Raw genomic sequence first — 26,769 nt, 5'->3', positions numbered from 1 at the left:
GAGTGTACATGGAGACCGTGTCCTCTCCTATATACAGGGAGGGAAGCACAGAGGCGACTCCCTCTCCTGGGTCTGTCACAGCCGTGGCTCCAGATCTTTTCACCCTGGGACCCACTTCTAGCTGTCTGCTAGGGCCTCCTGCCCTTGGAGTGGCTGAGGGTACTAACGCCCCAGTGCTCACATAAGGGTCTCCTGCCCTGGAAGTGGCTGAGGGTATTGGCACCCCAGTGCACACTATTGGGCCTCTTGCCCTGGACGTGACTGAGGGCACTGACACCTCGGTGCACACTATTGGGCCTCTTGCCCTGGACGTAGCTGAGGGTACTGACACCTCGGTGCACACTATAGGGCCTCTTGCCCTGGACGTGGCTGAGGGCACTGACACCTCGGTGCACACTATTGGGCCTCTTGCCCTGGACGTGGCTGAGGGCACTGACACCTCGGTGCACACTATAGGGCCTCCTGCCCTGGACGTGGCTGAGGGTACTGGCGCCCCGGTGCTCACTCTAGGCCGTAGCCTTGGGCCTCCTGCCCTTGAGGGTGTAACGATGGCCGTCGCCAAAATGTTACTTGGGACTGAAACCTGTTCAGTCCCATCCCACTGCTGACGATGGTTGTCCCGCCTGCAAGGTCATTGCCAATCTTTGGTCACCTGGTGTCGGGGCAGTTGCGGGGAAGAGGGGCTCAGGTCAGTAGTGGATGGGTGACCCCCTTGACCTGGGTCACTAGCCCCCCCGTTGTGTCTTCCTGGGGTGGTGGTGTGGCGGTGGCCCGGTGGTGGGGAGGGGGGTGGCGGGGTGGGTGGTCCAGCAGCGGGCATTTTAGTGTGTGGGGTGGGAAGGTTAGGAATAGGGGTAGGAATAGGGGAAGGTAGAACAGAAGAGATGGTGAGAGGAGAGGAAAAGGAAAGATGACGTTTACTCCTGTCGTAGACTGGGGGAGATGTGAGGTGGATCCCGTCATTACGGTGGGATGCAGGGGCAGTGGAGGAGCGCTTTTTGTGTTTTCTCCTTTGCATTTTCTTCCCCTGAGGCTTGGGGGAATTTCCGTATGGTGGGGAGGTTTCTAAGCGCCCTCGTGTCATTTGCCTGCACTGGACAGCTTCTAGCTGCTTACGGATGTCTTGGATCGGGCATCCGTGGCGGCACGGAGAAAATTCCCACGGGTTGACGGTGATGAAATCAATAGGGAATTGATTTATATCGCCGATGCGTTGAGGGGTGGCATGGATGGCTAGTAGGCGCCTCATTAAATTCATATCTTTATCCAGGTTTCCCGTCGGTTCGTGTATTATGAAATGTTCTTTAATGAAACCGGGGAGAATCCTGAGGAGTGTGTGAAACATTAGTTGTTCCCGGGTTTTTTCGTCTGCCTCCGGGTAAGCAGTGGTAGTGTGACTGCAATTTTCTGCTGGTCATTTTCAAAGCCAATATCCAGTAAGGGTTTAATTATTGCCAGGTACGTGTGTATATCGTACTGGTCGGGGTCAAACTTGCGTAACTGAACGTGCGGTTTAGTTGTCATGGCGCCAAATATTTCCTCACTACCTCTCTTCTACGCCCAGGTCAAGAACCACCACTGGTCACCAGTGTAATGCTAGGTGGAATAGGCTCGACTTCTCGGTCCTAGAATACCTAACGTGTGGCGGGGTCCTCTTTCAAGACCGGGGCTTAGTGCAATGAAGAGAGGCAGGACACAAAAACTCCAGGCAATAACCTTTACACTTATATTACCACAGTCAGACACAGGACAAAGACAGCAGATATTACAACACAATATATAGCAAAGAAATAAAACCTTAACTAGGATATTAGTATCTCGCAGGATACTGGCTTACCTGATACTGATGCCAACACAATTAATTCCGCGCATGGAGCACGGGGAGTGAGGCTCACATGGGGGGGGGGGACAGGGGAGTGACTTGCAGCGAGTCAGAACAGAGTTATGGTAATACTGGGGAAGAGTAAGTATTTTACTTTGAACTTAATATTTCCTGATAGCAAAAGGGTTTTGGTAATTGATTCTATTTCTCGTTTACATTCACGCTAGTTACTGGGGAGAGGGAATGACACTGGGAATGCACTGGCAATACAAGTGGGGAAATATTATTAACACTTGCTCTATTATTTCCTTAGAGCCGAAGAGGTTGGAGTATCTTACTACAGAGGATTTCTCGGGGGGGGATAGTCTTACTGATTTTCTGTCACTCGTGAGTCTGATTTACCAGAACTAAATTTATGCACTCGTCCCTTACTCATCCACCGTGATTTCATTTGCCCTGATATTCCACAAGTATTAAGTCACAGTACCGTTGTTACACTAGTCTGGGCAACATCACACTTACCCTAAAACAGTTCACTATTGCTGGGGCAACACCACACTTATCATGAGTCACTCATTGTGGAGGCGGCGGGAAGACACGCCGGCGACAACTCGGCCCGGATAGGGGCACCGCCAAGGGGAGGCATGCCGAGAGGGCATGGGACAACTCGCAGGGGCGTCCCCTCTCGTCCAGGGCTGCAGGTGGCGAAGGGGCCCGCAGTCTCCGGGCTAGGCTCAGGAGTGTGGCCCTCAGGACTGGGGCCGAACAGATCCAGAAATCTCTGGCTCAGGTCTCGGCCGGAGGTGGAGGTCTTACGCCACCTTGTGGGCGTGGGGAGGTTACGCCCGGGCATCCTGGGAAAGGTCTGGAGGGACTGAGGACTGTGGTCCCCGAGTTGAGGGGCGCCGACAGGGAGGAACTGCGGCACTGACCTGAACCAGGATCCGTCAGGTGAGTCTTCTCCAGAGCCAGGCGTAGGGAGCAGAGGCCAGGAGAGGCCGTAGGGCTATCAAGTGCCAAGGCCCGGCAATTGGCCATGGCCTGAGTGGGGGAGTCAGCACACCTCTGTTCGCCTTCGGAGTGGCAATTGGCCGTCTCCTTCTGCAGGAGGGAGGAGAGGCAATGGGCTGTCTCAGGGGCAACGTCTTCGGAGCGGCAATGGGCTGTCTCGGGGGCAACGTCTTCGGAGCGGCAGTTGGCCATCTGACGAAGGCGGGAGCAGCAATAGGCCGTCTCCTTCTGCCGGAGGGAGGAGTGGCAATAGGCCGTCTCAGGGGCAACATCTTCAGAACGGCAATTGGCCATCTGACGAAGGCGGGAGCGGCAGTAGGCTGTATCCTTCTGCCGGAGGGAGGAGCGGCAATAGGCTGTCTCAGGGGCAGCACCTTCGAAGCGGTAATAGGCCGTCTGGCAAAGGTGGGAGCGGCAATAGGCCGTCTGGCAAAGGTGGGAGCGGCAATAGGCCGTCTGGCAAAGGTGGGAGCGGCAATAGGCCATCTCCTTCTGCAGGAGGGAGAAGCAGCAATAGGCCATCTCTAGAGGGGCACCTTCGGAGCGGCAATAGGCCGTCTGGCGAGGGCGGGAGCGGCAATAGGCCGTCTCTGTAGGGGCACCTTCGGAGCGGCACTAGGCCATCTCCTGAGGGGCGCTGTCTGGAGCTAAGAGAGCAGCTCCACCCCTAGCTGATCCAGCAATCCCACTCCCCAAAGGTATAGTCTCACCAATCTAAATCCAAGGTTTGGGTGGAGTCCAGCTGGGGATTTCCCGGCGTACAGCGTTGCCTTGTTTCCTATACTCTGATTGGCTAGTGGCTGACCTGACACCGTTAGAGTTCGTCCGCTCACACCTCGCCACCTGGCCTGACATGACTTCACCCACTTCTGTGTGTGTGTGTGTGTGTGTGCGTAAAGACAAACTAATTTAAGTTATAAATATAATTTAAGTTATGTATATAACAGAAAGTGAACAGTGGAAGCTCGTGACAGAAGCTTAAATCTCCCTCCAATGGATCTGGATGTTGCCGCTCGTGAGTGTTTTAACTTATTTATTTCTATTAAGAAAATAGCGTATGTTCTAATGATTCCTTCAAATTATATTATAAACGTAATTGTTACATTACTTACCCAACTTAGAACTACCGTGAAAGTCGGTAAAAGTAACTACATTTTTTTCAGCACCACTGTAAAATATGTATGCCACGTTTCTTTATTGATGTACAAGAGCCATATGCATTACAAATTTACCTTCCTTTGATATGCTAGAATACTTACGTTTATAGTGTATTAGTATGTGTGTACCTATCTGTGATGCCTATTACATATATAACAGAATCTACTCATCGCTCGCTTAGGAAGTATGGCATGGGTGCACCCAGCGCCAGACCCCACCCAAACCTTGATTTTAGATTGGTGAGACTATAGTGTCCTTCTCCTGCTATGGTGACGGTGCGACGGCTGAGTGTTATAGGGGAGCATGGCCCGGGCTGACATATGCCGTTGTTGCACGGTATCCCGTCGTCTGGTTGCGGCTACTCCGTGGGGTCCGGGTGGGGGTGTTGGTACAGTTGGCAGCACTCCCGCGAGGGCCACCTTAGTGTTGTCAACGCTGGCCGAGATAGTAACCGCGAATCATTAGTAGTGAGCTCTGATCGAAGCATTCACAGGACTGAGGGAGGGAGCGGGTTTGAGGTGGGTAGGTGGGTGCCTGTACACGAGAGGCGAGATATGACGATTGTTGAGGCGACAGAAAAGTGTAATATTTATTAAAAGAATTTTTTTTTTTTTTTTTCGGTGTTACTTTTGCCATCATGAAAAGTAAAAAGATCAACTTTAAATATTATACTGCAAAACAAAGACAACCGATCAAGATTCATAATTGTAGACTTTAATCGTATTTTATTTTATTGTCGTTTCCAAGCAATGGACGCTGTAAAATACACGTTGAACGGACAAATCAGCAAGAGCCATTATAGTCCAGCCGGTATGTGTCCCCCCATAAGGGATTGAACTTGCGACCGATCACATAGGAGTCGGACGCCTTACGCAGTCAGGGATCGAGGGGACATGGAAATGACAATAAAAACAGAAGAGAAGGGAAAAAGAAAAATGACAAACTTAAGTTTCATCCTATACGCTACAGACAATACTCAAGGGTACGGTGTCTTAGCCCTGAACAATGTATTGTACTGTATGAAAGTTAACACATTCGGATACATTACAGTCAATTAGGTGCTAAAGAAATAGTAATAAGTTGTAAACAAGCTACTGTACTGTACGGTATCTAGAATATGACACTCCTGTTATCATGCGAGAGATAAGCGAGCCAATGTTGTCGGGTGTTAGGAAACGCTTGATAAGGAGGATACGGAGGTGTGTGCTAGGGGTGTCAGTAATTACCGCATGCAGTATTAAGGATTCACATTTGCTATATTCAATAGCATTATGCTTTATGGCTTCCAAACATTAACTGCGCCACTTTTCACAGCGGTAATAACTTGGCAATAAAGGTATTAAAATATATATGATTTGTTACAAGGTATTGTAGATTTATATTATATATAGCTTCCAACCTTCCACTCATCTGTTTCAGACGTCATCCCTCACCTCTCGTGCATAGGTATCCCCCCACTCTCCTCAAACCCCCTTCCTCCCCCCCAAACTCTCTCTGTACGACTCTCTCTTACTGGCTGTGGATGCTTCGAACGCATCTCTATACTAGTGTTTCAGAGTAAATATCTTGGCCAGCGTTGACAACGCTGTGGCCCTCGCGGGAGTGCGGCCAGCTGTACGTTCCCAGGGGCACAGGGCTGTATGCCAGTCGTCTCATTTTCGGGGGCACTATGCTGTTCCTCACTTGCTTCCCTTTTCGGGGGCACTATGTTGTATATCACGCATTTCATTCGCCACTGGTGTTCTGTCATTTATTATTCATGAAAACACAGTTTATATTTCTATTACTATATAACATATATATCTACAGTCTTTATCCATAAGTTTCCTTCAGTAAAAGTAGTTTATTGTCACTGTAGGAATTCAATTTCTCTTTCAGTAAAATACGTAGCAGTCACTTTCTCGTCCTGTATACTAGCGTTGAGAGTGAATGTCACTTTCACCTTCTCTCTCATAACTCATAGTATTCATACATGCTAGAGTGAAACTTTCACTTTCATTACTCCTAGTATGTATACTCGTATTCTTATAATACAACTCATTTACATTTCTATTTACGTTCTCTATTTTATTTACACTGTGTTATGCAGTCACTAAGAAGTAACTTATAAAACTATTTTCCACTGTTCACTTATATTTACATTCATTGCTTTCACTTGCTGTTTACACATTATTTACAATTCCACTTGCACTGTTTTACTCACCAGAAAGATCGTAGTCACTCTCTATTAATTGTCAGCTCCTTACCTCTTTCCACACGAGGTTTAGTAGGGGGTAGAGGTCACAGGGCCCTTTGCATGGGGCTATAAAGCGGCGGAAGTTAGCAGGAGCAGATCCGATGTATTTCACCTTGAAAGACGACAGTAAACTGATAATGGTGGGCCGGGGTGGCCTACCTAGGGAGAATGCATTACTGCCAATGTCAGCCTCGTGAGAGCTGCTAATATATAGCTATGTAATGATTGGCAGTAAATCTAGACAATACATTATAAATTAGGTAGTTCCAGGTTAATGTAAATATCACTTAGGCTTCTCCTTTCCCTCCTTATATATATTTTTATTACGAGAATAGATTATACGGCATATTTCAAGGGGAAATAAACAGGGAAAATTAGCGAACGAGTGCACGTAAGGTGTTGTCAGGTGATAATTAGCCAATTCCAGGTGTATGGCACTATCACTTACCTTATTTCTTTTTGGTATATATTATTTGGTATAAGAATAGGGCATAGGGCTTATTTCAATGGATAAAATCAGTGGAAATTTCCAGGAAGATTTACTTAGCGTAGAATACAGTGTGGTGTCCTGCAATAATTAGGTAGTTCCAGGTGAATGTAAATATCACTTAGGCTTCTCCCTTCCTTTCTTATGTATATTTTTATTACGAGAATAGATTATACGGCATATTTCAAGGGGAAATAAACAGTGAAAAGTAGCGAACGAGTGCACATGAGGTATTGTCAGGTGATAATTAGCAAATTCCAGGTGTTTGGCACTCTCACTTACCTTATTTCTTTTTGGTATATATTATTTGGTATAAAAATAGGGCATAGGGCTTATTTCAATGGATGAAATCAGTGGAAAATTCCAGGGAAGATTTACTTAGCGTAGCACAGCCGGGCAGGCGAGAGGAGAGGGTAATGGAGGGGAAGTAGGGAGGGGAGTCAAGAACGGGAAGAAATAGCTAAATTGTCAACAATGGATGGGAGTACAGATGAGATTAGGAGTGCTGACTAGTGTTGGACATTGGCAGTACTGATAGATGATACAAGCCACCACCTGAAATCCAGGGCGAATTCAAAATAACACAGAATTGCAAAAGTGACGCCCCGCGGTATGATCCCTTGCTCCCAATTGTCACGAAAGTGACGCCCCACAGTTAAGGGGTTAAGAGTGCTGTGGTGTATGGTGTGAGACATGTGGGTGGTGGTGTAAGAAAAGAAAGTGAATGGTGGTGTGAGGAAGTGAGTATGGCTCTGGCTGAGAAGAGATATGCATATGAAGTCTGGCTGCAGAGGAAGGATGTGTCATATGAGAGGTATAAGGAAAAGAGAAATAGGAAGAGAAGGGCTGTGCGTGATGCTAAAGTGGCAGCAGATGAAAGGTGGGGTAGGTGGCTGACTGAGAATTTTCAACAGAATAAGAAAATGTTCTGGAAGGAGGTGAAAAGGTGCGAAAGGGAGAGTCTGGGAAGGAAAAGCGAGTAAAAGCAAAGGATGGAAGGATGTTAATTGAGATGGATGCAGTAAGGAAGAGATGGGCAGAGTATTTTGAAAGATTGTTAAATATAGAGGAGGAAAGGGTGGCTGAGGTTGTGGCGTATGGAAGGGTGCAAGGAATGTGTTGGGAGAGTTGAATGATTCTTTAATTACAAAGGAGGAAGTGCAAGAGGCAGTAAAGGAGATGAAAAAAAGGAAAGCTGCAGGTATGGATGGATGTGCTGTGGAATGCCTGAAGGGTGGTGGAGCGACTATTGTTGACTGGTTAGTAAGATTGTTGAATGTGTGCTTTGTGAAGGGTATGGTGCCAATTGACTGGGCAAGTGCTTGTGGTCCCGTTGCATAAAGGCAAGGGTGATAGTATGAATGTACTAGCTTTAGGGGTATAAGTCTGTTGAGTGTTGTAGGTAAGGTGTATGGTAGAGTGTTAATTAAGAGTTAAAGAGGGTACAAAGGGAGTGATTGGTGATGAGCAGTGCGGCTTTAGGGGAGGGATGGAATGCGTGGATCAGGTGTTTGCTGTGAGACAAGTGTGTGAAAAGTATTTAGCAAAAGGCAAGGATGTGTTTTTGGGCATTCATAGATTTAGAGAAAGCGAACGATAGAATTGATAGGGAGGTTTTGTGGACTGTTTTAAGATTGTATGGACTTGATGGTAGGTTACTGAAAGGGGCGAAAAGTTTTTATGTAAATAGTAGAGCGTGTGTAAGAGTGGGAAATACTGTGAGTAATTGGTTTCCCGTGAGAGTGGGGCTGCGGCAGGGATGTGATGTCGCCTTGGTTGTTTAATATTTATATGGATGGTGTTGTAAGGGAGGTGAATGCAAGAGTTTTAGGTGGAGGTCTGAGTCTGGTGAATGTTGATGGTAGAGAGTGGAATCTGAAGCAGCTGCTGTTTGCAGATGATACTGCACTGGTGGCTGATTCAGAGGAGAGATTAAGACAGTTGGTAGAGGAATTTGGAAGGGTGGGCGAATGGAAGAAATTGAAAGTAAATGAGAATAAGATGAAGTGTACGAGATCGGTAGATGGTAGAGGGATGAATATAGTTTTGAATGGTGAGTTGCTTGAGGAGGTAGAGTGTTTTAAGTATTTAGGGTCACATGTTGCTGTGGATGGAAGAATAGATGCAGAAGTGAAGTTTAGAATGAAAGGTGCTGGGAGGAATGAAAAAAAGTGTTTAGATGTCGTTCGCTTAGAATGGATGTAAAGAGAAGGCTGCATGAGGGTGTTGTGGTACCGACTGCATTATATGGGGCTGAAACATGTAATATGGGTGTAGCAGAGAGGAAAAGTTTGAATGTAAAGGAGATGAGGTGTCTGAGGAGTATGTGTGGAGTGATGCGTGTGGATCGAGTGAGAAATGATGAAGTGCGAAGAACTGGAGTTGTTTGGGAGATGGCTGATCAAGTTGAGCAGAGGGTGTTGCGATGGTTTGGGCACATGGAGAGAATGGATAGAGCGATTGGTGAAAAAGATACCTAGATCTGATGTGAGAGATGTAAGGCTGAGAGGCAGACCACGAATAGGATAGATGGAAAGTGTGAAGAGAGCGTTGGATGCGAGAGGGATGTCTGGTGAGCAAGGAAGAGTGGCTGTGTGTGACAGAAATAAATGGAGAGAAATTGTGAATGAATAAATGATGACGCAGCCCTGGGGGATTATTCTCCCGCATTTGGTCTGATCAGCTAATCATGTCAGGTGCGGGTAAGGGGATGGGTCTATTATGATGTGGCAAGGGGTAAACCAGCTCTGCTGTTGGACCCTGCTGCGGTTGTCACTGATTGCACTGCGCAGTTGACCCCCGTGCAGTGTGGTGTGGTGAGGATCTGTCCCTTCTCCCTTTTGGGGCTAAGATGCGAATGAATGTGTTAGAATGGATGAGTAAATGGGGAATGTGTCGTCCTGTCTCAGCTACCTCCCTTTCCTTGGGTATATAGATAGATTTTGTTTCTGTGGTATAAGATACCATGTTTGTGGTTTATGATAAACATTGTAATTTTCATTATCTTCAAATAAATACAGTACCAACTATTTCTGACTGTTCTAATCTTAAAAAAAACTTTAAGGATCACAGAGTACAATATTTTTATAAAGCAAAAGGGAAAAAAAAGTGCTGGTGACAGTAATACAACTGCTCTTTATTAAAACAATTATTAACTATAAACTTAGTACATGTACTACATGTCATTTAAAATTACATCCATTAAGAAAAACATAAGAACAAGAACAGTTGCATCTACATTAATTTAAAAGCACACTTTAAGCATTAGAATACATTTTTACATTAGGGTAATTACAAATATTATTGGCTAAGGTGTCCAGAGCTCATGCTAGGATGCCCTATCATATTATTGTTTGGGGCCAGGACACTGATGGTCCCAGGCGCACCCTCGCTACAACAACAATGATGCTTCTCCGCGCTGGCAGCTGGCGGGCGAGGCATCCCAGGGCCGCCAGGCTCTTGGGTGGCGGGTCTCCCCTCCACACAGGCCACACACACTCCCACACATTATCCCTAACTTTCTTTCATTCTTCTACACAACATTATCCCAAACTTTCCTTCTTCCTTTCTCTCGTACCTTCCAAAACTGCTAAATCTAAGCAAGAATCTTCTATATGAAATCATGGGCAGAATAAGACTCACAGATACAGCTTTCTCTGTACAACCCAATGGGAGAATTGTCAAGAGCCTGTTATCCTCCCTGGTGAAACAGTGCGCTCCGAGGGTGAAACTGCATATATTAAGAGGATTTATTTTCTCTAGAGTCCCTATACCTGTATATATATATACATGTAAAAAAAAAATTTGTAACAACTTCTCGTGCCAAACGGTGACAATTTCAGTGTGAAGGTACCCAAGGTATGTCTAATGGTGATGATAAAAATTCCTGTGAGAATGAAATCAGCGTCCATATTTTTTCCCTCAAATTCACATAATACATACCCATGGAACAAATTACTAAGGGTGTGGCTTGAGCAAAAGTATATCCTACACCCGCATGCAAGATCATATATATATATATATATATATATATATATATATATATTCATCCCCTTTTGCTGTCAATCTGGGGCTTACTAAGGTGCATTTGTTCATCATGTTCAGAGAGAGAGAGAGAGAGAGAGAGGGGAGGGGGGGGGGGCAGAAGTGTTGGGATGAGAGCCGGTTGTGGTTGGTGAATCTAGGATGGAAGGTGCTGAATTAGGAGGGAAGGTGCTAAGATGAGGCCTTGAATCAACTAGTAAAAGTTCACATTCAGCTGGCAATGATTTTGACTCAATTAGCCAAAAATCACCCATGAACTAATTATGTCCATTGAAGCAAAGAGCTATGGCCCCACAAGGCTGGTTAAAAAATTGCCGCATGTTTATCTTACAGCCATGACTGTTATGTCACTGAGCTCAGAAGGGCACAATGCTAACAAGGTCAGCTGTCAACCCGAAAGCAATATTTTTTTCCCTGGGAATAATCAGGTTGAAGGTGGAACATCACTATCACATCCAGAACATGCCTCTCCCTCTCACTGAAAATATCCATGATCTAGGAAATTAAAATAGGAAGAAAAATGCAAATTTCAACTCTCCTGCAATTTCATTAGTTGGGGAGCTGTGAAAACTATACAAGAAACTAAAGTGTAAATAATATAAAAGACATTTCAGTTTAAGCTCTTAATACGTTCTTTACATTGGCCTTCAGAATTTTTCTAAGTTCTTGCTTAGGAAACTGGAATGGAGAATGGGGAGGAGGGTTGGAAGTGACAATGGAGGAGGGGTGCAGTAGGGCAAGGTATGTTTTTTCCTAAGCTAACAAGGTGAAGTTATCTTGAGAAACTTACCTTGATGTCCTCAAACAAAAAACTTTAAAGCAAGGAATGAAAGATGGAGAGGGGGAGGGGAGCCAGACAGTATCCCTGCTTGTAGGGGTGGAAATATGGACTGTAAGGGATGGTGTGATTAGTACAGGGATAGGGAGGAAATTACAAGGTCAGAATGCAAAGATGCTAAAATGGGTACAAAGGGATGCAGGGAGGCTATGTGGGTGGAAAGACTACATACTGTACTGTTCAGCTTCATATCTCAACACATTCTTAACACTGTCAATTAACTTGTTTGACACCCAACGAGGGAATAACCGCAATAAGTTGAGGGCAATATTCCATACAATTCCTGGAGCATCGGACAGCATGGAACGGACACACTCACGCACACACACACGCTTTTCTGAAGCTCCACTGGATGCCCTTGCGGCAAGTAGGGTCCCCTTGTTATTTATATTTTTGCTTTATTTTAATTAATTGTAACTGTTGCTATCACTATTACTACATGTTGCAGTCTATATATATATGCATTTGTATATATATTACTCTGCACAAATTGTGTTTCATTCTATTGAGTTAAGCCACAAGGATGACAAATTAAGTGGTTTTCTAAATTAATTTTCTTATTTTTTGTTTTGTTTTCTCTTGCAGCAAAACACCCACGGTCACCCAGCACTTATCTGAAGAGGCTTATTCAGTGGGTAGATGGTCTGTCTTGGAAGAGGGTCACTGCAAGGAAGAAGCATTGATATAATCTTAACAAATATGATAATCCAAGACAGGAGGCGATGAATAAAATAAAGCTGCTGTAAAAATTCCCCCATGAGATGACAGACATAATGTCCAATATCTCTCTCATCATCAAAGAGGAACTAAAGAATACTTGGAGAATACAAGAAGATACCATCAAATAAATAACCCAAGGAACATGAAAGATCTATATGCCAGTACCCATAAAGCACAAAGCCTGAGTTTTCACTCTGTGAAGATAACTGCAAAACATGTAATGGTGAAGAAATGAGAAATCGTCAGGCTCTGTTCACAACACATGGTGGGTGGCTGAGAAAACTGACCATGATGGAGGAGTGATGCAATGTCGATTCAGTTGTCATGTGTTTGACTGCCGAAGAAGCAAGAATGAATTAATTCTAACTCTGGGGCCCATAAAGCTAACACCTTAATCCTCTGCTCCTTCACCTGTCTGATACACAACAAAAGCTCAAGGTCAACAGGTGATAAATAGTGATAAGAATGATAACTGAATAGCAGAATGATTCATATTCTGCCATAACTACCATATCTGGAAAAAATTTGTTTAAAATAAAAATTTAAGCATGCAGATTTTGTAAGATTAAAAATAATAACAGTAATAATAATAATAATAATAATAATAATAATAATAATAATAATAAATAAAATATAACAAAAATACTGCATTTAACCAAATAAAATATACAATTCCTGAAACATAGCCTCCTTCTGACATCAAATAAAAGGTATCTGTTTCACTGTTACAACATGGCTAACACACTGGCATAAACACTAATGCTTGTATGACTCCTTAACCCAAAGTGAGGACACAAGACTGACTGAGCTACCATGCCAACCACAATTTAAGATGTAACTTTGTTAATCCCCCCCTTTTTTGACAAGTTCCCACACTGGCCCAAAAATTCTTGTACAGATGTACATATATTGGGGGGCTTTGATTTTACGATAAACTGAGTTTCTGCTTTTCTAGAAAAAAAAAAAAGAAGAAATAAACTCCTCATGATTGCTTAAAGCTTACACTCTGGTGAAGTTTTGTGTGTGAAAGTTGATGTGTGTGTGCATGTACGTGAAGAAAACTGCTGCACTACCCCAATAGGACCTCACAAAAGCAAAATTGGTCAATTTCAATTAGTTATAAAACTATGGAATCATCCGCACTATGAGCAGGGAAATGGGAAGGTAAGAGGGGCTGGTAATGTTGGGTAACTAAAAAACAAGGTAGAAAATGTTGAAATGGAAAGATGGGAAAGGGAAACAGAGGATAAAGGGGAGAGAAGAAAGGGAACTGTGAAAGGAAAACAAAAAGTGAGAAGACAGGACAACAGAATGTGGAAGAAGGATGACACATATATTATGGAAGGATGTGATGGGAAGACAAAACTCAGTCAGGCCAATCAATCATTCTCTTTGCTTAAGGTCAGCAAAAATGTCAAATGAGGTTAACAACCCTAGTCGACGCTTGAAGCCACGGAGTTTTAATGCAACGAGCATTCTTTATAAAAACAATGCTTTCATATATGACTGCCTACAGCTGGCTAATGATGGCTGGGTACATGAACTAAAATGTGATTACCAAGTGAGATCTAAGTGTTGTGAAGAAATAGCAGTAAACAGATGTGATGGAAATGGGTAACAGATTAAGCAATAAACACCAAGGTCATCCCCAGGAACCAACTACATTGTGAGTTAAAGGTGACAAAATGATGGTAAAAACTCTGATAACAGAAGAAATTTTAATTTGGAAAATGTTAGGAAAGAAAAAACTTGTTTCTACATAAATGTATTTCTGATATGAAAATACGCCAACTAAATAAACACTGATAAGGAGAGCAAAAATAAAAGGGGGGGGCTTGCTTAATTGCTTCGTTGTCATGCACTGTTGAATATGCATGGCTAGCTAGCCAAAGTCAATGTAAATGTTTGTGAGTAGAGGTGGAGCTGGGTGGTATGAGTTGTGGTACCCTCTTACTACTGTTGACTCATGTGTAGTCTAGGGCTGACTCACACCTAACACTAAGTATGCTGTAGTTAACTTCTTTTTTTTTTTTTTTTTTTTTTTTTTTTGGTGTTAAGAGATAAAAAGAACAACACCTTGATACAGGAAGATGCAGAAAGTCAATGAGATGGTACCTTTAGGAGGAAGACCCAGAGAAAAAGAGGAAAGAGGAGGAAGTAAAAAAGTTGAAGGATAGGGAGGAAAAAAGTTGTAAGAGATGATGGGGAGGGGAAGATGATTAAAGACAGAGAAGTAAGAAAAATGAGGTAAAGCAGAATAGAAGAAAATAACGAATAAGGAAGGGATGGTGGAAGGAGTGATCATACTACAAGATAAACATTGGCACTAATTCAGTGTATCACACCAACAACTCACATCTGGTCACTAGCACTGGCTGGGGTCAACTAGCTGCTGTGGGGTGAGCTGGGTGGGATGGGGTGGGGGAGGCAGCATAGACCAATATGAAGGGTGGGAGGGTTGAGATGGGGAGGGGGTTGGGCTGGGTGAGGCAGCAGGCAGCCTCCCACACCACTCTGGCCTATAGGAGTGTGCAGAACATCATTGGCCAACCTAACTAGGAATCCAAACAGGGCTGTGGGTAGGGCAGGGCAGGGCAGGGCACAGCACTGGGCTGCTCCTGGGTAAGGTGGGGCAAGTGCGGTGACAAGCTCGTGGTGGGGTGGCTGCCTCCGACCGGGTGTGAGTGTGGGCAGGTGAGGGTGGTGTGGTAGGGCAGAGTCATCCACTAGTTAATGTCCCGACGTATTTACACTTTACAAGAGGTGGGCCGCTGGGCAGGATGGCCTGACTGCGGCCTGAGGTACACCCGCCTCATCCCACCTCATCCATACTGGCCCCCCTGTCCCCCTGGCCAAGTTGTGCCCCTCCACTGCCAGCTCAGGGGCTCTGTACACATTGGGGCCCAGGTGGGGTGCCATGGACGGGGCACAGGGGGGCAGGGGAGGGGCAGGTGTCAGGGCGGGGCAGGGGTAGACCATAGAGAAGTTCTCCCACTTCAGTTATCATTGACAGCAGAGGCAGTTGCTCCCTCAGAGGCATCAACTCCAGCTGCCCCACCCCCACTGCTGCTGTTGGCCCCAACCTCACCCCGATAGTGGGGTGGAATCAACTTGCTGTTCAATTCTGGCTGGATCTTGATCTCTGAAAAAATAATAACACCATTTAGTCTCAAAGTTTCTTCATGGCTCTCCATACTTTCTTGGTTCAACCACCCTTACTGCATTTTCCATTGGTTCTTCTATCCTTCCTGTCCCCTTCAATTTTCTCTAACACTGTTCCTGCGCAAATGCTAAATTTAAGAATACCTTTGTGTACAAAGATCCATCCATCCACCCATCATCCAATCCTGCGTTACCCGATGAGGAGCATAAAAGCCCTGGGCTAAGCAGATTGGTCCTGACATTTAAGATGAGAGTGACCAGCCTCACTCATCCCTGAGTGGCATTACATGAGCAATAAACCCCAACCACCCTTGGATATAAACCTTCACCAGCTCAATCTGATTGGAGCACCTTAATTACCCACTAGACCACCAGGCGTCATAATTTGGTTGTATGGTTACCACCCAGCATAGTAAATGATTTCCTGGTGTACAGGAAACCATTTGGCTTGTCACTCAGTGTAGAGTCACCCACAGGCAGAATGAAGAGGAAAGAATGAAGGAAAGAAAGACAGAAGAGGGAGTGTAGTCACCCGTAGGCAGAAGGTTCAGGAAAGAATGAAGTAAAGAAAGACAGACGAGGATGGAAGGAAAGAAGGATGAAGGAGAGGAAATGGGAGATACCTGAAAGCAGCACTACATCGGGTGAGTGGACGGTCAGTGCCCCCACCTACCACAACAGATTGGGAAAAGGAATTTAGAGGACAAGATTTAAATATTGTGTATTGAAAATTCTGTGATCGTTATGAAACAGGAGTCCAGAATTACATCCCACAGCACAAAGCAACAGAAATGAAAATAAAGACATGGTTTAATACAGTGTAAAAAGGCAAAAGAAAAAAAAGAGACTTGCTGTGGAACAGATACAGAAGGCACAATAGTGAGAGGGCATATAACAACTATAAACAGGCAAGAAATAATTACACAAAGATAAGGAGGGAGGTTCAGAGACAGTTTGAGGAGGATATTGTAAATAAAAGTAGTGATCAACCTAAGCTTTTTTACATCTACATCCAAGTAAAACCAAAGTTAAAGATAAAATACAATTCATTACAGATGAGGGGATCATCTATACACAAGAAAAAGATATTTGTGAAGCACTAAATAAAAACTTTCAAACATTTTTTACAAAAGAAAGGAATTTTGAGAGAGATGATATGGAATATGCATGCCCACATGTATTGCCAGATATACAAATATCAGAAAAAGAAATACAGGAAGAGTTACGTAAATTAGACAACGGAAAAGCAGAAGGTCCTGATGGAATTTCAGGTTGGGTGCTACATGAATGTGCAGAAAAGCTAAGCAGACCACTGTATTTAATATCTAAGGAATCCTTGGGTCAAGGTAAACTACCTGACATTTGGACGAAACCAAACATTGTTCCCCTATTCAAGAAAGGGAATAGACAGGATCCACCCAAGTACTGACCAGCATCACTGACCAGTATTGTAAGTAAGATACTAGAAAAGCTGATAAGGGAAGTTTGGGTAAAACATCTAGAAGAACACGGTATGATAACAGAGAGGCAGTTTGGTTTTAGGAAAGGAAAATCATGTGTTACTAATCTATTAACCTACTATGGTAGAGTTACAGAAACATTACAGAAAAGAGAAGGATGGGTGGACAGTATCTATTTAGATTTTAAGAAAGCATTTGACAGAGTACTGGACCAAAGACTATGGAAACTGTACCATCAAGGAGGTATCCAAGGCAATCTCTACTGTTGGATGCAGGATTTTCTCAGAAAAAGGGAAATGAGAACAATATCAAGGGGAAATTACTCATCATGGAGGGAAGTGACAAGCGGAGTGCCACAGGGCTCAGTGCTGGCACCAATTATGTTTTTAGTATATATAAATGACACAGATGGTAACATTGGAGATGGAAGCTATTTAAATATGTTTGTGGATAATGCAAAAATTCAAAGGAAAATTACTAACATTGATTCTTGCAAAGAGCTGCAAGAGGAATTGAACAAGCTTCATGAATGGAGCAATAAATGGCAAATGGAATTTAATGTGCATAAGTGTCATGTAATTAAATTTGGTAAAAGTGAGAAAAGACCAGACTGGGACTATAAGTTAGGAAGATCAACCCTACACATATCAGAAAGGGAGAAGGACGTTGGAGTAATTATCAACAACACACTATCTCCAACTGACCACATCAATGAGAAGGTACATATGTATACATTGCTTGCTAATATGAGCATAGCTTTCACATACATAAATGAAGATATGCTGAGGAAGATAATAACATCATTCATCAGACCAACCCTGGAGTATGCATCAGCAGTCTGGAATCCTCATCTCAAAAAATAGATAGATAAGACAGAAAAAGTACAAAGGGCAGCCACAAGATGGGTACCAAGCTTAAGGGATCTCAGCTATGGAGAAAGACTGGAAAGATTTAATCTACCAATGCTGCAAGAGAGAAAGAGAAGGGGAGACATGATTATGCTATATTAACGCATTTCAGGGAAAGAGAAAATAGACATAAATGAATATATATCATATGGGGAAGCATCAGCAAGAGGACATAGCAAAAAACTGCATAAAAAGAGAGATGATAAAGATGTAAGGAAATTCAGTTTCCCAAATAGGACAACTGATCAGTGGAATGCACTACCGAATGAAGTAGTGTGTGCCAAAACTATTTATAAATTCAAGGATATGTATGATAAAAATGGTTTAATACACGGGACAGGACGCGCTTGACTCATTCCTGTAAAGATACAATTAGGTAAGAACACAGTGTTGAGGCATCAGAGAGACAACATGCAAATCACCTCGCTCCACGCTGGCCACCCTTGGCCACAACTGGCCATACCTAAATACTGTAGTATCTTTATATGAGTCAAGCTCTGTACTAAGTTTAAATGAATGGTGTTCTAACATAACAGAGCAAGTTTATGCAAAAGTGTTGTCCAAATAACAGAATACAGCCAATTAGTGCAGGAATGTGCTGGTCAAGCTCCCAGCTGTTTCAACTACCACAGGCAAGTACCAAGGAGATGCATACTTGTAAGTAGAATTATTTTTCTCAGTAATAACACAAGAGTACCACATATTTAGTAAAGTGAATATGGAAGGAATTTAGAAAAGGGATAAAAGTAGAAAACAGGATGATGATTTCAACCAGGAACTGGTTGAAATGGAAACATACAACAAACTAGTGGAGAGGGTGAACAAATTAGAAACGGCATTTCAGAGTGAAATGGAAGAAGTTAAGAAGCAATTGTACATGCAGATGGAGGAAAATTAAACATTAGTAAAGGAATTTAACAAGAAAGACACAACAATAGAGGAGATGTCATTTAAGGTGGGTTCACTTGGAAGATTAGTGAAAAGCAAGTACAGTTGTCAACCATGAGAGTATAATGGACGAGTTCAGATAATGATACAGAGACAATCAGGCAAGCAAGAAGTCTGACCGACCAAAGCAGTGATACTGAAGAGAAGATAACCTAGGTGAATGAAGTGATGCAAAGTTACAAAGATGATGAGGAAACTACATATGCTGAAATGGTGAAAGTAAAGAAAGACTTAAAAACAAGAGTCAAAGTCTAGAGAGACAAAAAGGAGATGGCAAATATAATTCAGAGGTAATCTGTAATAAAAACATAAAGGAACACAAAAGACTAGGGAAATAAGAGAGAAATAAGTCAAGGCCCCTAAAAGCATCCTTCCAGAGTGTGAACACTGTGGAGCAAATACTAAAAAATACAAACTCACTCATGGAAAATTCTGTCTTTCTTTCCTTCATTCTTTCCTCATTCTTCAGCCTATGGGTGAATACACTCCCTGTTCTGTCTGTCTTTCCTTCATTCTTTCTTCTTCCTTCTGCCTATGGGTGACTCTACACTGTGTGACAAGCCAAATGGTTTCCTGTACACTAGAAAATCATTTACTACACTTGGTGGTGACCATATAACCAAGTTATGGCGCCTGGTGGTTTAGTGGGTAACTAAGGTGCTCCAATTGGATTGAGCCCTGTGTAGGTTTATATCCAAGGGATGGTTGGGGTTTATTGCTCACGTAATGCCATTCAGGGATGAGTGAGGCTGGTAAGTCTCATCTTAAATGTCAGGACCAATTTGCCTAGCCCCAGGTTCCTACGCTCCTCTATGGGGCGACATAGGATTGGATGATGGATGGATGGAATGGATGGATAAAAAGATGCCTAACTCAAGAGGAATAGGGAATACTAAGAGAGAAGGGGGAGGAGACAAAAACAAAGAATGAGAGAAGATCTGAGGAAAAGACAAGAATATTTTTTTACAAAGTACCATATTTCGTGGCATGTTAGATGCTGCAGTGTGAAAGACGCACCCTAATTCTGGAAGGGAAGTTCTGAGAAAATAAGTATGTCTTAACCAAGACTACAGAAAGGTTGCTTGATATGAGTATTTTTCACTAAAATACACACTCACCTTTCAGAATCTCTCTTCAGTACTGTACATATATGTTTTTGTGTTTTTATTTTTATGTACAAGAAGGGTACAGGACAAATAAAACAAACAAACAACCCCTTCCTTATAAAATGTTACTCCATACCACGACGCCATCTTAACACTACCGGTTTGTTTATGAAATATGAAGTCCGAAGTGTCCGATTCCTTTCGTAGAATAATTTTTGACGTGATGTTCAATTCTATTAAAGTACACTACATATGTATCAGTATATAGAGATAATTATTATTTTTAGTGAAATGAATTAAAAAAAAACAAACTCAATAAAATCCGTTCCTTCATTCATTTAAGAAAATACAAAGGCCACTAAGTGATGGAATACACTATATCTCCAAAACATATGCCTGCATGTACTGAATTTTAGAATCACAGACAACACAACCAAGTTTTCAAAAATCAATTACAAGGAATGTTTACACCATTTTATGTACCCTAAAAGTACCAGAAGCCAACCTAACATGGGATGATCGAATTTCCACATCGCTGGGCGCTAAACCGCTAATAATGCAGTAATTTCGGGAAGTATTATTTAATGTTGCAACCGTTTTTCCCATTTTTCACTAACAGTAATATAAGATTGCTTCATTCTATGATGCTCTTGTACTGAACAAAACAAAATATCACCAAGAGATGCCAGCCTAACAAGGGTTTTTGAATTTCCATATGAGACAGACGTCTGTTACAATGACTCAATAAAAGTCAGGCTAGCCAACATCTCCAATAAGATTCCCTTGCTAGTTAGTGATTGGATAGCAAGTGAAGCGATCATTATTGCCTTTCTGAAGGTTAGCAAGGGGTTTGGAAGTGATCATGTTCTGAGAGTTGGGGGAACGCTAGGTGCTAAACTGCAAATTACTAAACAGTAGACAGTACTGTTTAATGTTGCAGTTGTTTTTCCCATTTTTCAGTAACGGTATTATAAAACTGTTTCCTTCTATGATATTCTTGTGTCAAATGAAACAAAATATCAGTAAGAGAAGCCAGCCAAACAAGAGTTATTGAATTTCCATATGAGACAGACGTCTGTTACAGTGACTCAAATGTCATAATAGCAATCATCTCCAGTATGATTCCCTTACTAGTTAGTGAGTGGATGGCAAGCAAAGTGATCATGACTGAATATCAGAAGCTTAACAGGGAATTCACCAGTGATCATGTTAGCCTGGTAAAGTAGGGTGTATGCTAAATGCCAAATTGCTAATCTGCTACACCGCTAAACCCCCAGACCGTCACATGGCCAGTTGTAAACAAACCCTAAATTTTTTCTTGAGCCTGGGTGTTTCTAGTTGTAAAATCTGAGTATATACACAAGTGAATGTAACTTTTTACAATAAATCAAAGGTATTTATACTCTACAAAATACTTGGCTACCAAACAGTGAGATAATCCTCTGTATAAGTGATTCTTCTATATAGAGCCAAGGTCTTAGTCTCGCCTCCAGGACGCATGGAGATATATGAAGGTGGTTTTGAGACAAAAAAATGCGTGTTCCACCCTACGAAATACAGTAATTATACTGCAGGTATTAAAGTACACACACAGACACAGACACACACACACACACACACACACACACACGAGGCACCAAGGGGAGCAGATGCACGTCGACACCACTCCATACCTGGCCAACTTGGCCAGTGGCATTACCTAAAGTAGTATCTATATATGAGTCAAGCTCTGTACCAGGCTAGACTAAATGGTGTTCTAATATAAAAAAGAAGAAGTTTTAAGTAAGACTTGTTCAAACAGTAAAGAAAACAAAGTTGCGCAAGAATGCGCTAAATCAGCTGATCGTTTGTTTAGTCTACAACTGCACCAGGGAATGTACAGTAAGTATTATATGTGCTTTTAGTACTGCAAAATGACCACATACTTTAGTAAAGCAAATTTGGAAAAGAAGAGGGATAAAGGTAGAAAGCAGGATGATGATGATTACCAAGAACTGGTTGAAATGGAGACTCGCAATAAACTGGTGGAACGAGTACACAGACTAGATATGGCTTTTCAAAATGAGATTGATGAAATTAAGAAACAGATGCACTTGCAAAAGGAAGAACTAGAAAAATTAGGAAAGGAAGCCAACAAGAAAGACACAACCATAGATGAGCTGACAGTAGAATTGGGTTCACTTAGGAGAAAAATTAGTGAAATGGCAAGGACAGTAGTAAAGCACGAGAGAATTATGGAAGAGTTCAAAAATGATACAGAAACAATTAGGCAAGTAAGCAGTCTGATAGATCAGAGCAGTGATATTGAGGAGAAGATAACACAGGTGAATGAAGCTGTGCAAGGCTACAAAAATTATGTGGAAACCACATATGCTGAAATGGTGAAAGTAAAGAAAGACTTAGAAACAAGGGTGGAAAAAAAAGCATTAAAAAGGAAGTGAAAAGAATAATCCAAAACAATCCTAAATTAGTCAGAGATTCAGCAGACATCAACAAATCTATAATCACTGGTATAGAAGAGGAAGAAGTAAGAAACAAGATCTCAAGAGACAAAAAGGAGATGGCAAATGTAATGAGCATATTGAAAGAAGTATCAGAGGAAATCTGTAGTACAGACTTAGAGGAACACAAAAGGTTAGGGAAATACGAAAGAAACAAGTCAAGACCCCTAAAGGTAACCTTCCAGAGTGTAAACACTGTGGAGGAGATAATAAAAAATGCAAAGAATCTTATGGAAAAAGAGGAGTTAAAAAATGTATGGATAAAAAGATGCCTAACACAAGAGGAGCTGAAATTACTGAAAGAGAAGAGGGAGGAAGCAAAAACAAAAAATGAGGGAAGATCTGAGGAGGAGAAAAAATACATTTTTAACAAGGTAATTGGGTTGCAGGTACGAAAGTGGTACATAAACAGGAGGGAATAAAAAGGAGGAAGGTAGTAAAACCAAATAATGATAAGTATATAAACAAGATGATTAAGTTGATGTACTCAAATGTGGATGGAATGGTATCTTAATTATTAGAGATGAATGATTATATAAGTGAAAATGAACCACATATAATATGCCTAACTGAAACAAAATTAACACCACGGATATCAAATGACAACCAAAACTTAGAGGAATACAATATATGGAGAAGAGATAGAAACTTAAAAAGAGGAGGAGGAATTATAATATTAACTAAGAAACATCTAAAAGTCAAAGAAATAGAACTAGATATACCCTCACAAGTAGAAATGATTGCAGTAGAGATCAATACACCTGAAGGGAATGTAATTGTAGCCAATTTGTACATGCCACCTCGATCAAACACATGGGAAAGAGGCGAATATGGGGACCTGGTGGAGAGTACAATTCAGAGTTTAAGAGCATTACTATGGTGGTACCACTCTAAACTGGCAGTTTGGATGGGGCACGAAGCTCTGTACAGTGTTGCCATGTGTTCCATACCCACAATGTGAAAGGCTCTGATATACGTAAAAGGCATCCCAATAAGATAAACACATAAGAATACAATGGTAACGTGTGTATTATAATATGGGAAAGAACAGCAAACTTATTATGCGTAAAATATTTATATGGCAATACAGAAACGTGGCATAATTATTTTACAGTGTTGCTAAAAAGAAAATTGTCTTTTATTGGCTGATACCATATTTCTGGGGTTGGTAATACAGTAATGTCACAATTATGATTATAAGATAATGTGCAGGAATATAAGTAAAAATATGCCAATTTCTTAGTGGGAAAAAAAAAAAAAAAAAAAAAAAAAAAAAAAAAACATTAAACCCTCGTGAGCGGAAACACTCACACACACCCTGTCCGACCTGGGGGCATGTTTGGGGACACCTCTTAAAAAAAAAAATGCGCCAAGACTTTTACTTCCTGGGTGGTGTGGAAATAAAGTCAGATTTATAATATGTACATTATATCGTAAAAGAAAATAACCAAAATGTATCCTAAAATACTACACACGAGAGAGAGAGAGAGAGAGAGAGAAGGGGGGGAGGGATGGGGGGGAAGGCAGACCAGAGGCAGCGTTGAGTGCTGCTGAGAGATGGAGAAAGGGAGGGAGGGAAGGAGGGAGAGTGTGATTGAATGAAAACAAATCATGGCGTCACAACAGCCAGGTCATTTGGCACCATATGTAAAACAATAATATTTTTTAATATAATTAGATATAATGAAAACAAATAAAGAAATGAAAGCACAAGTTTATAAGTCACTCATAAAAGAAACAAAATTCCCAAAGGTGACACACATCTCCCCCCAGGAGAGAGAGAGAGAGAGAGAGAGAGAGAGAGAGAGAGAGAGAGAGAGAGAAGGCAGGCCAGGGGCAGTGTTGAGTGCATTGTCAAACTGAAGGAAAGATGAAGGGAGGGAAGGAAGGAGGGCGAGAATGATTGAATGAAAACAAATCAAGGCGCCGCAACACCGAGGTCATCTGGCCCCATATGTAAAACATTAATAAAAAACAAAATAAAGAAACGAAAGCACAAGTTTATAAGACACATAAAAGAAACAAAATTCCCTAGGGTGAAAAACATCTCCCCTCAGGAGAGAGAGAGAGAGGCATCGCGGGTATGGAAAACGTGGCACACTGTACAGAGGTTCGTGCCCTACCCAAACCGCCAGTTTAGAGTGGTACCACCATAGAATGGAAGAGAAATTGGAAAGAATTATACTAATTGGAGATTTTAATACAAATATAAATTGGAATACTCTAGATACAATAAGCCAAGAAAGCTGTTGGGACCAAAAGCTCCTGAATCTCGTGCAGGAGTTATTCCTAGCGCAACATGTAAGGGAAAGCACCAGAAAAAGAGGACTCGATGTACCCTCAATGCTAGATCTTATATTTACTAAGCAAGAAAACGATTTTGACAATTTAATAAATCACCCTCCATTCGGCAAAAGTGACCATGCAGTACTCAATTGCAACTTCAGAATTGCATATGACATAGTTAACAGCAATGAAAGTTACAAAAAGAGCCTAAACTATAAAAAGGGAAACTATCATGACCTAAAGAAGTACTTCTTAGAAACTGATTGGGAAAAGGAGCTTAGAGGACAAGATTTAAATGCTATATATAAAAAATTCTGTGAACTTTATGAAATAGGAGTCCAGAAGTATATCCCACAGCACAAAGAAGCAGAAAAGAAAATAAAGAAATGGTTCAATATAGAATGTAAAAAATCAAAAGAAAAAACAGATCTGTTGTGGAATTGATACAGAAGACACAATAGTGAAAGGGCATATAACAGCTATAAACAGGCAAGAAATGATCATACAAGAATATGGAGGGGAGCCCAAAAACAGTTTGAGGAGGATATCATAAATAAAACCAATGATCAGCCAAAGCTATTTTACAGCTACATCAGAAGCAAAACCAAAATAAAAGATAAAATACAATCCATTATGGACCAGGGAATCACCTATACACAAGAAAAGGATATTTGTAAAGCAATAAATAAGAATTTCCAATCAGTTTTTACAAAGAAAAATTTTTTGAGAGAGACTATGTGGAACATGTATGCCAACACATACTACCAGATATACAAATATCGGAAAAAGTAATACAGGAGGAGTTAAGTAAATTAGACAAAGGAAAAGCAAATGGTCCTGATGAAATTTCATGTTGGGTGCTACATGAATGTGCAAAGGAGTTAAGTAAACCATTATCTATACTTTTCAAGAAATCCTTGAGACAAGGTAAACTACCTGATATTTGGAAGAAAGCAAACATTGTTCCCTTATTCAAGAAAGGGAATAGACAAAATCCACTCAACTACCGACCAGTATCACTAACCAGCGTTGTAAGCAAGGTATTAGAAAAGCTTATACGAAAAGCTTGGGTAAATCATCTAGAAGAAGCCTCTGATAACACAAAGACAGTTTGGTTTCAGAAAAGGAAAATCATGTGTTACTAATCTACTGAGCTACTATGACAGAGTAACAGACACATTACAGGGAAGAGAAGGATGGGTGGACAATATCTATTTAGATTTCAAGAAAGCATTTGACACAGTACCACACCAAAGACTTTTATGGAAACTGTACCATCAAGGAGGAATTCGAGGCAAACTGTATTGTTGGATGCAAGATTTTCTCATAAAAAGAGAAATGAAAACAGTACTAAGGTGAAATTACTCATCATGGAGAGAAGTGACTAGCGGAGTTCCACAGGGCTCAGTGCTAGTACCAATCATGTTTTTAGTGTATATAAATGATACAGACAGTAACACTGGAAATGAAAGCTATCTAAATATGTTTGCAAATGATGCAAAAATACAAAGAAGAATTACTAACACAGACTCTTGTAAAGAGCTACAAGAAGAATTAACTAAACTACATGAATGGAGTAATACATGGCAAATGGAATTCAATGTGGACAAGTGTCATGTAATCAAGTTTGGTAAAAGTGGAAAAAGACCTGATCGGGATTATAAGTTAGGAAATAAAATCTTACACACATCAGAAAGAGAGAAAGACATAGGTGTGATTATCAGTAACAGACTATCTCCGGCTGATCACATCAGTGAGAAGGTACGGAACATGTATACACTGCTTGCAAATATGAGAATAGCGTTCACATACATAAATGAAGACATGCTAAGAAAGATAATAACATCATTCATCAGACCAACCCTGGAGTATGCATCAGTAGTTTGGAGTCCTCATCTCAAAAAACACATAGACAAGATTGAAAAAGTTCAAAGGGCCGCCACAAGATGGGTACCAAGCTTAAGGGATCTAAGCGACAAAGAAAGACTAAAAAAAATGAATCTACCAACACAAGAGGAGAGAAGGAAAAGAGGTAACATGATTATGCTATATACATGCATATCATGGAAGGAGAAAATAGAC

General features: G+C 41.7%; 1 protein-coding gene across 4 annotated transcripts in view; it reads right to left on the bottom strand.

Moving 5' to 3' along the window:
* Positions 1-9,829: 9,829 nt before the first annotated feature.
* Positions 9,830-26,769, bottom strand: part of LOC145399062 (protein kinase shaggy-like) — a 414,583-nt gene continuing 397,643 nt past the window's right edge. For 3 of the 4 annotated variants that reach the window (XM_080271804.1, XM_080271805.1, XM_080271806.1), the window contains exon 8: positions 14,335-15,458. In XM_080271804.1, coding sequence (XP_080127930.1) covers positions 15,313-15,458 — 146 coding nt within the window. In that variant the 3' untranslated portion in view covers positions 14,335-15,312. Of the gene's footprint in view, positions 12,260-14,334; positions 15,459-26,769 lie in introns of those variants that run through there. The other variant, XR_013897221.1, reaches the window with a different exon arrangement.

Source organism: Coenobita brevimanus, chromosome 47, assembly GCF_032717465.1.
Source record: "Coenobita brevimanus isolate Jiangsu-jjx chromosome 47, ASM3271746v2, whole genome shotgun sequence".
Classification (NCBI taxonomy): domain Eukaryota; kingdom Metazoa; phylum Arthropoda; class Malacostraca; order Decapoda; family Coenobitidae; genus Coenobita; species Coenobita brevimanus.
Note: the sequence above shows the minus strand (reverse complement) of the source record. Positions and strands in the feature narration are given on the sequence as shown.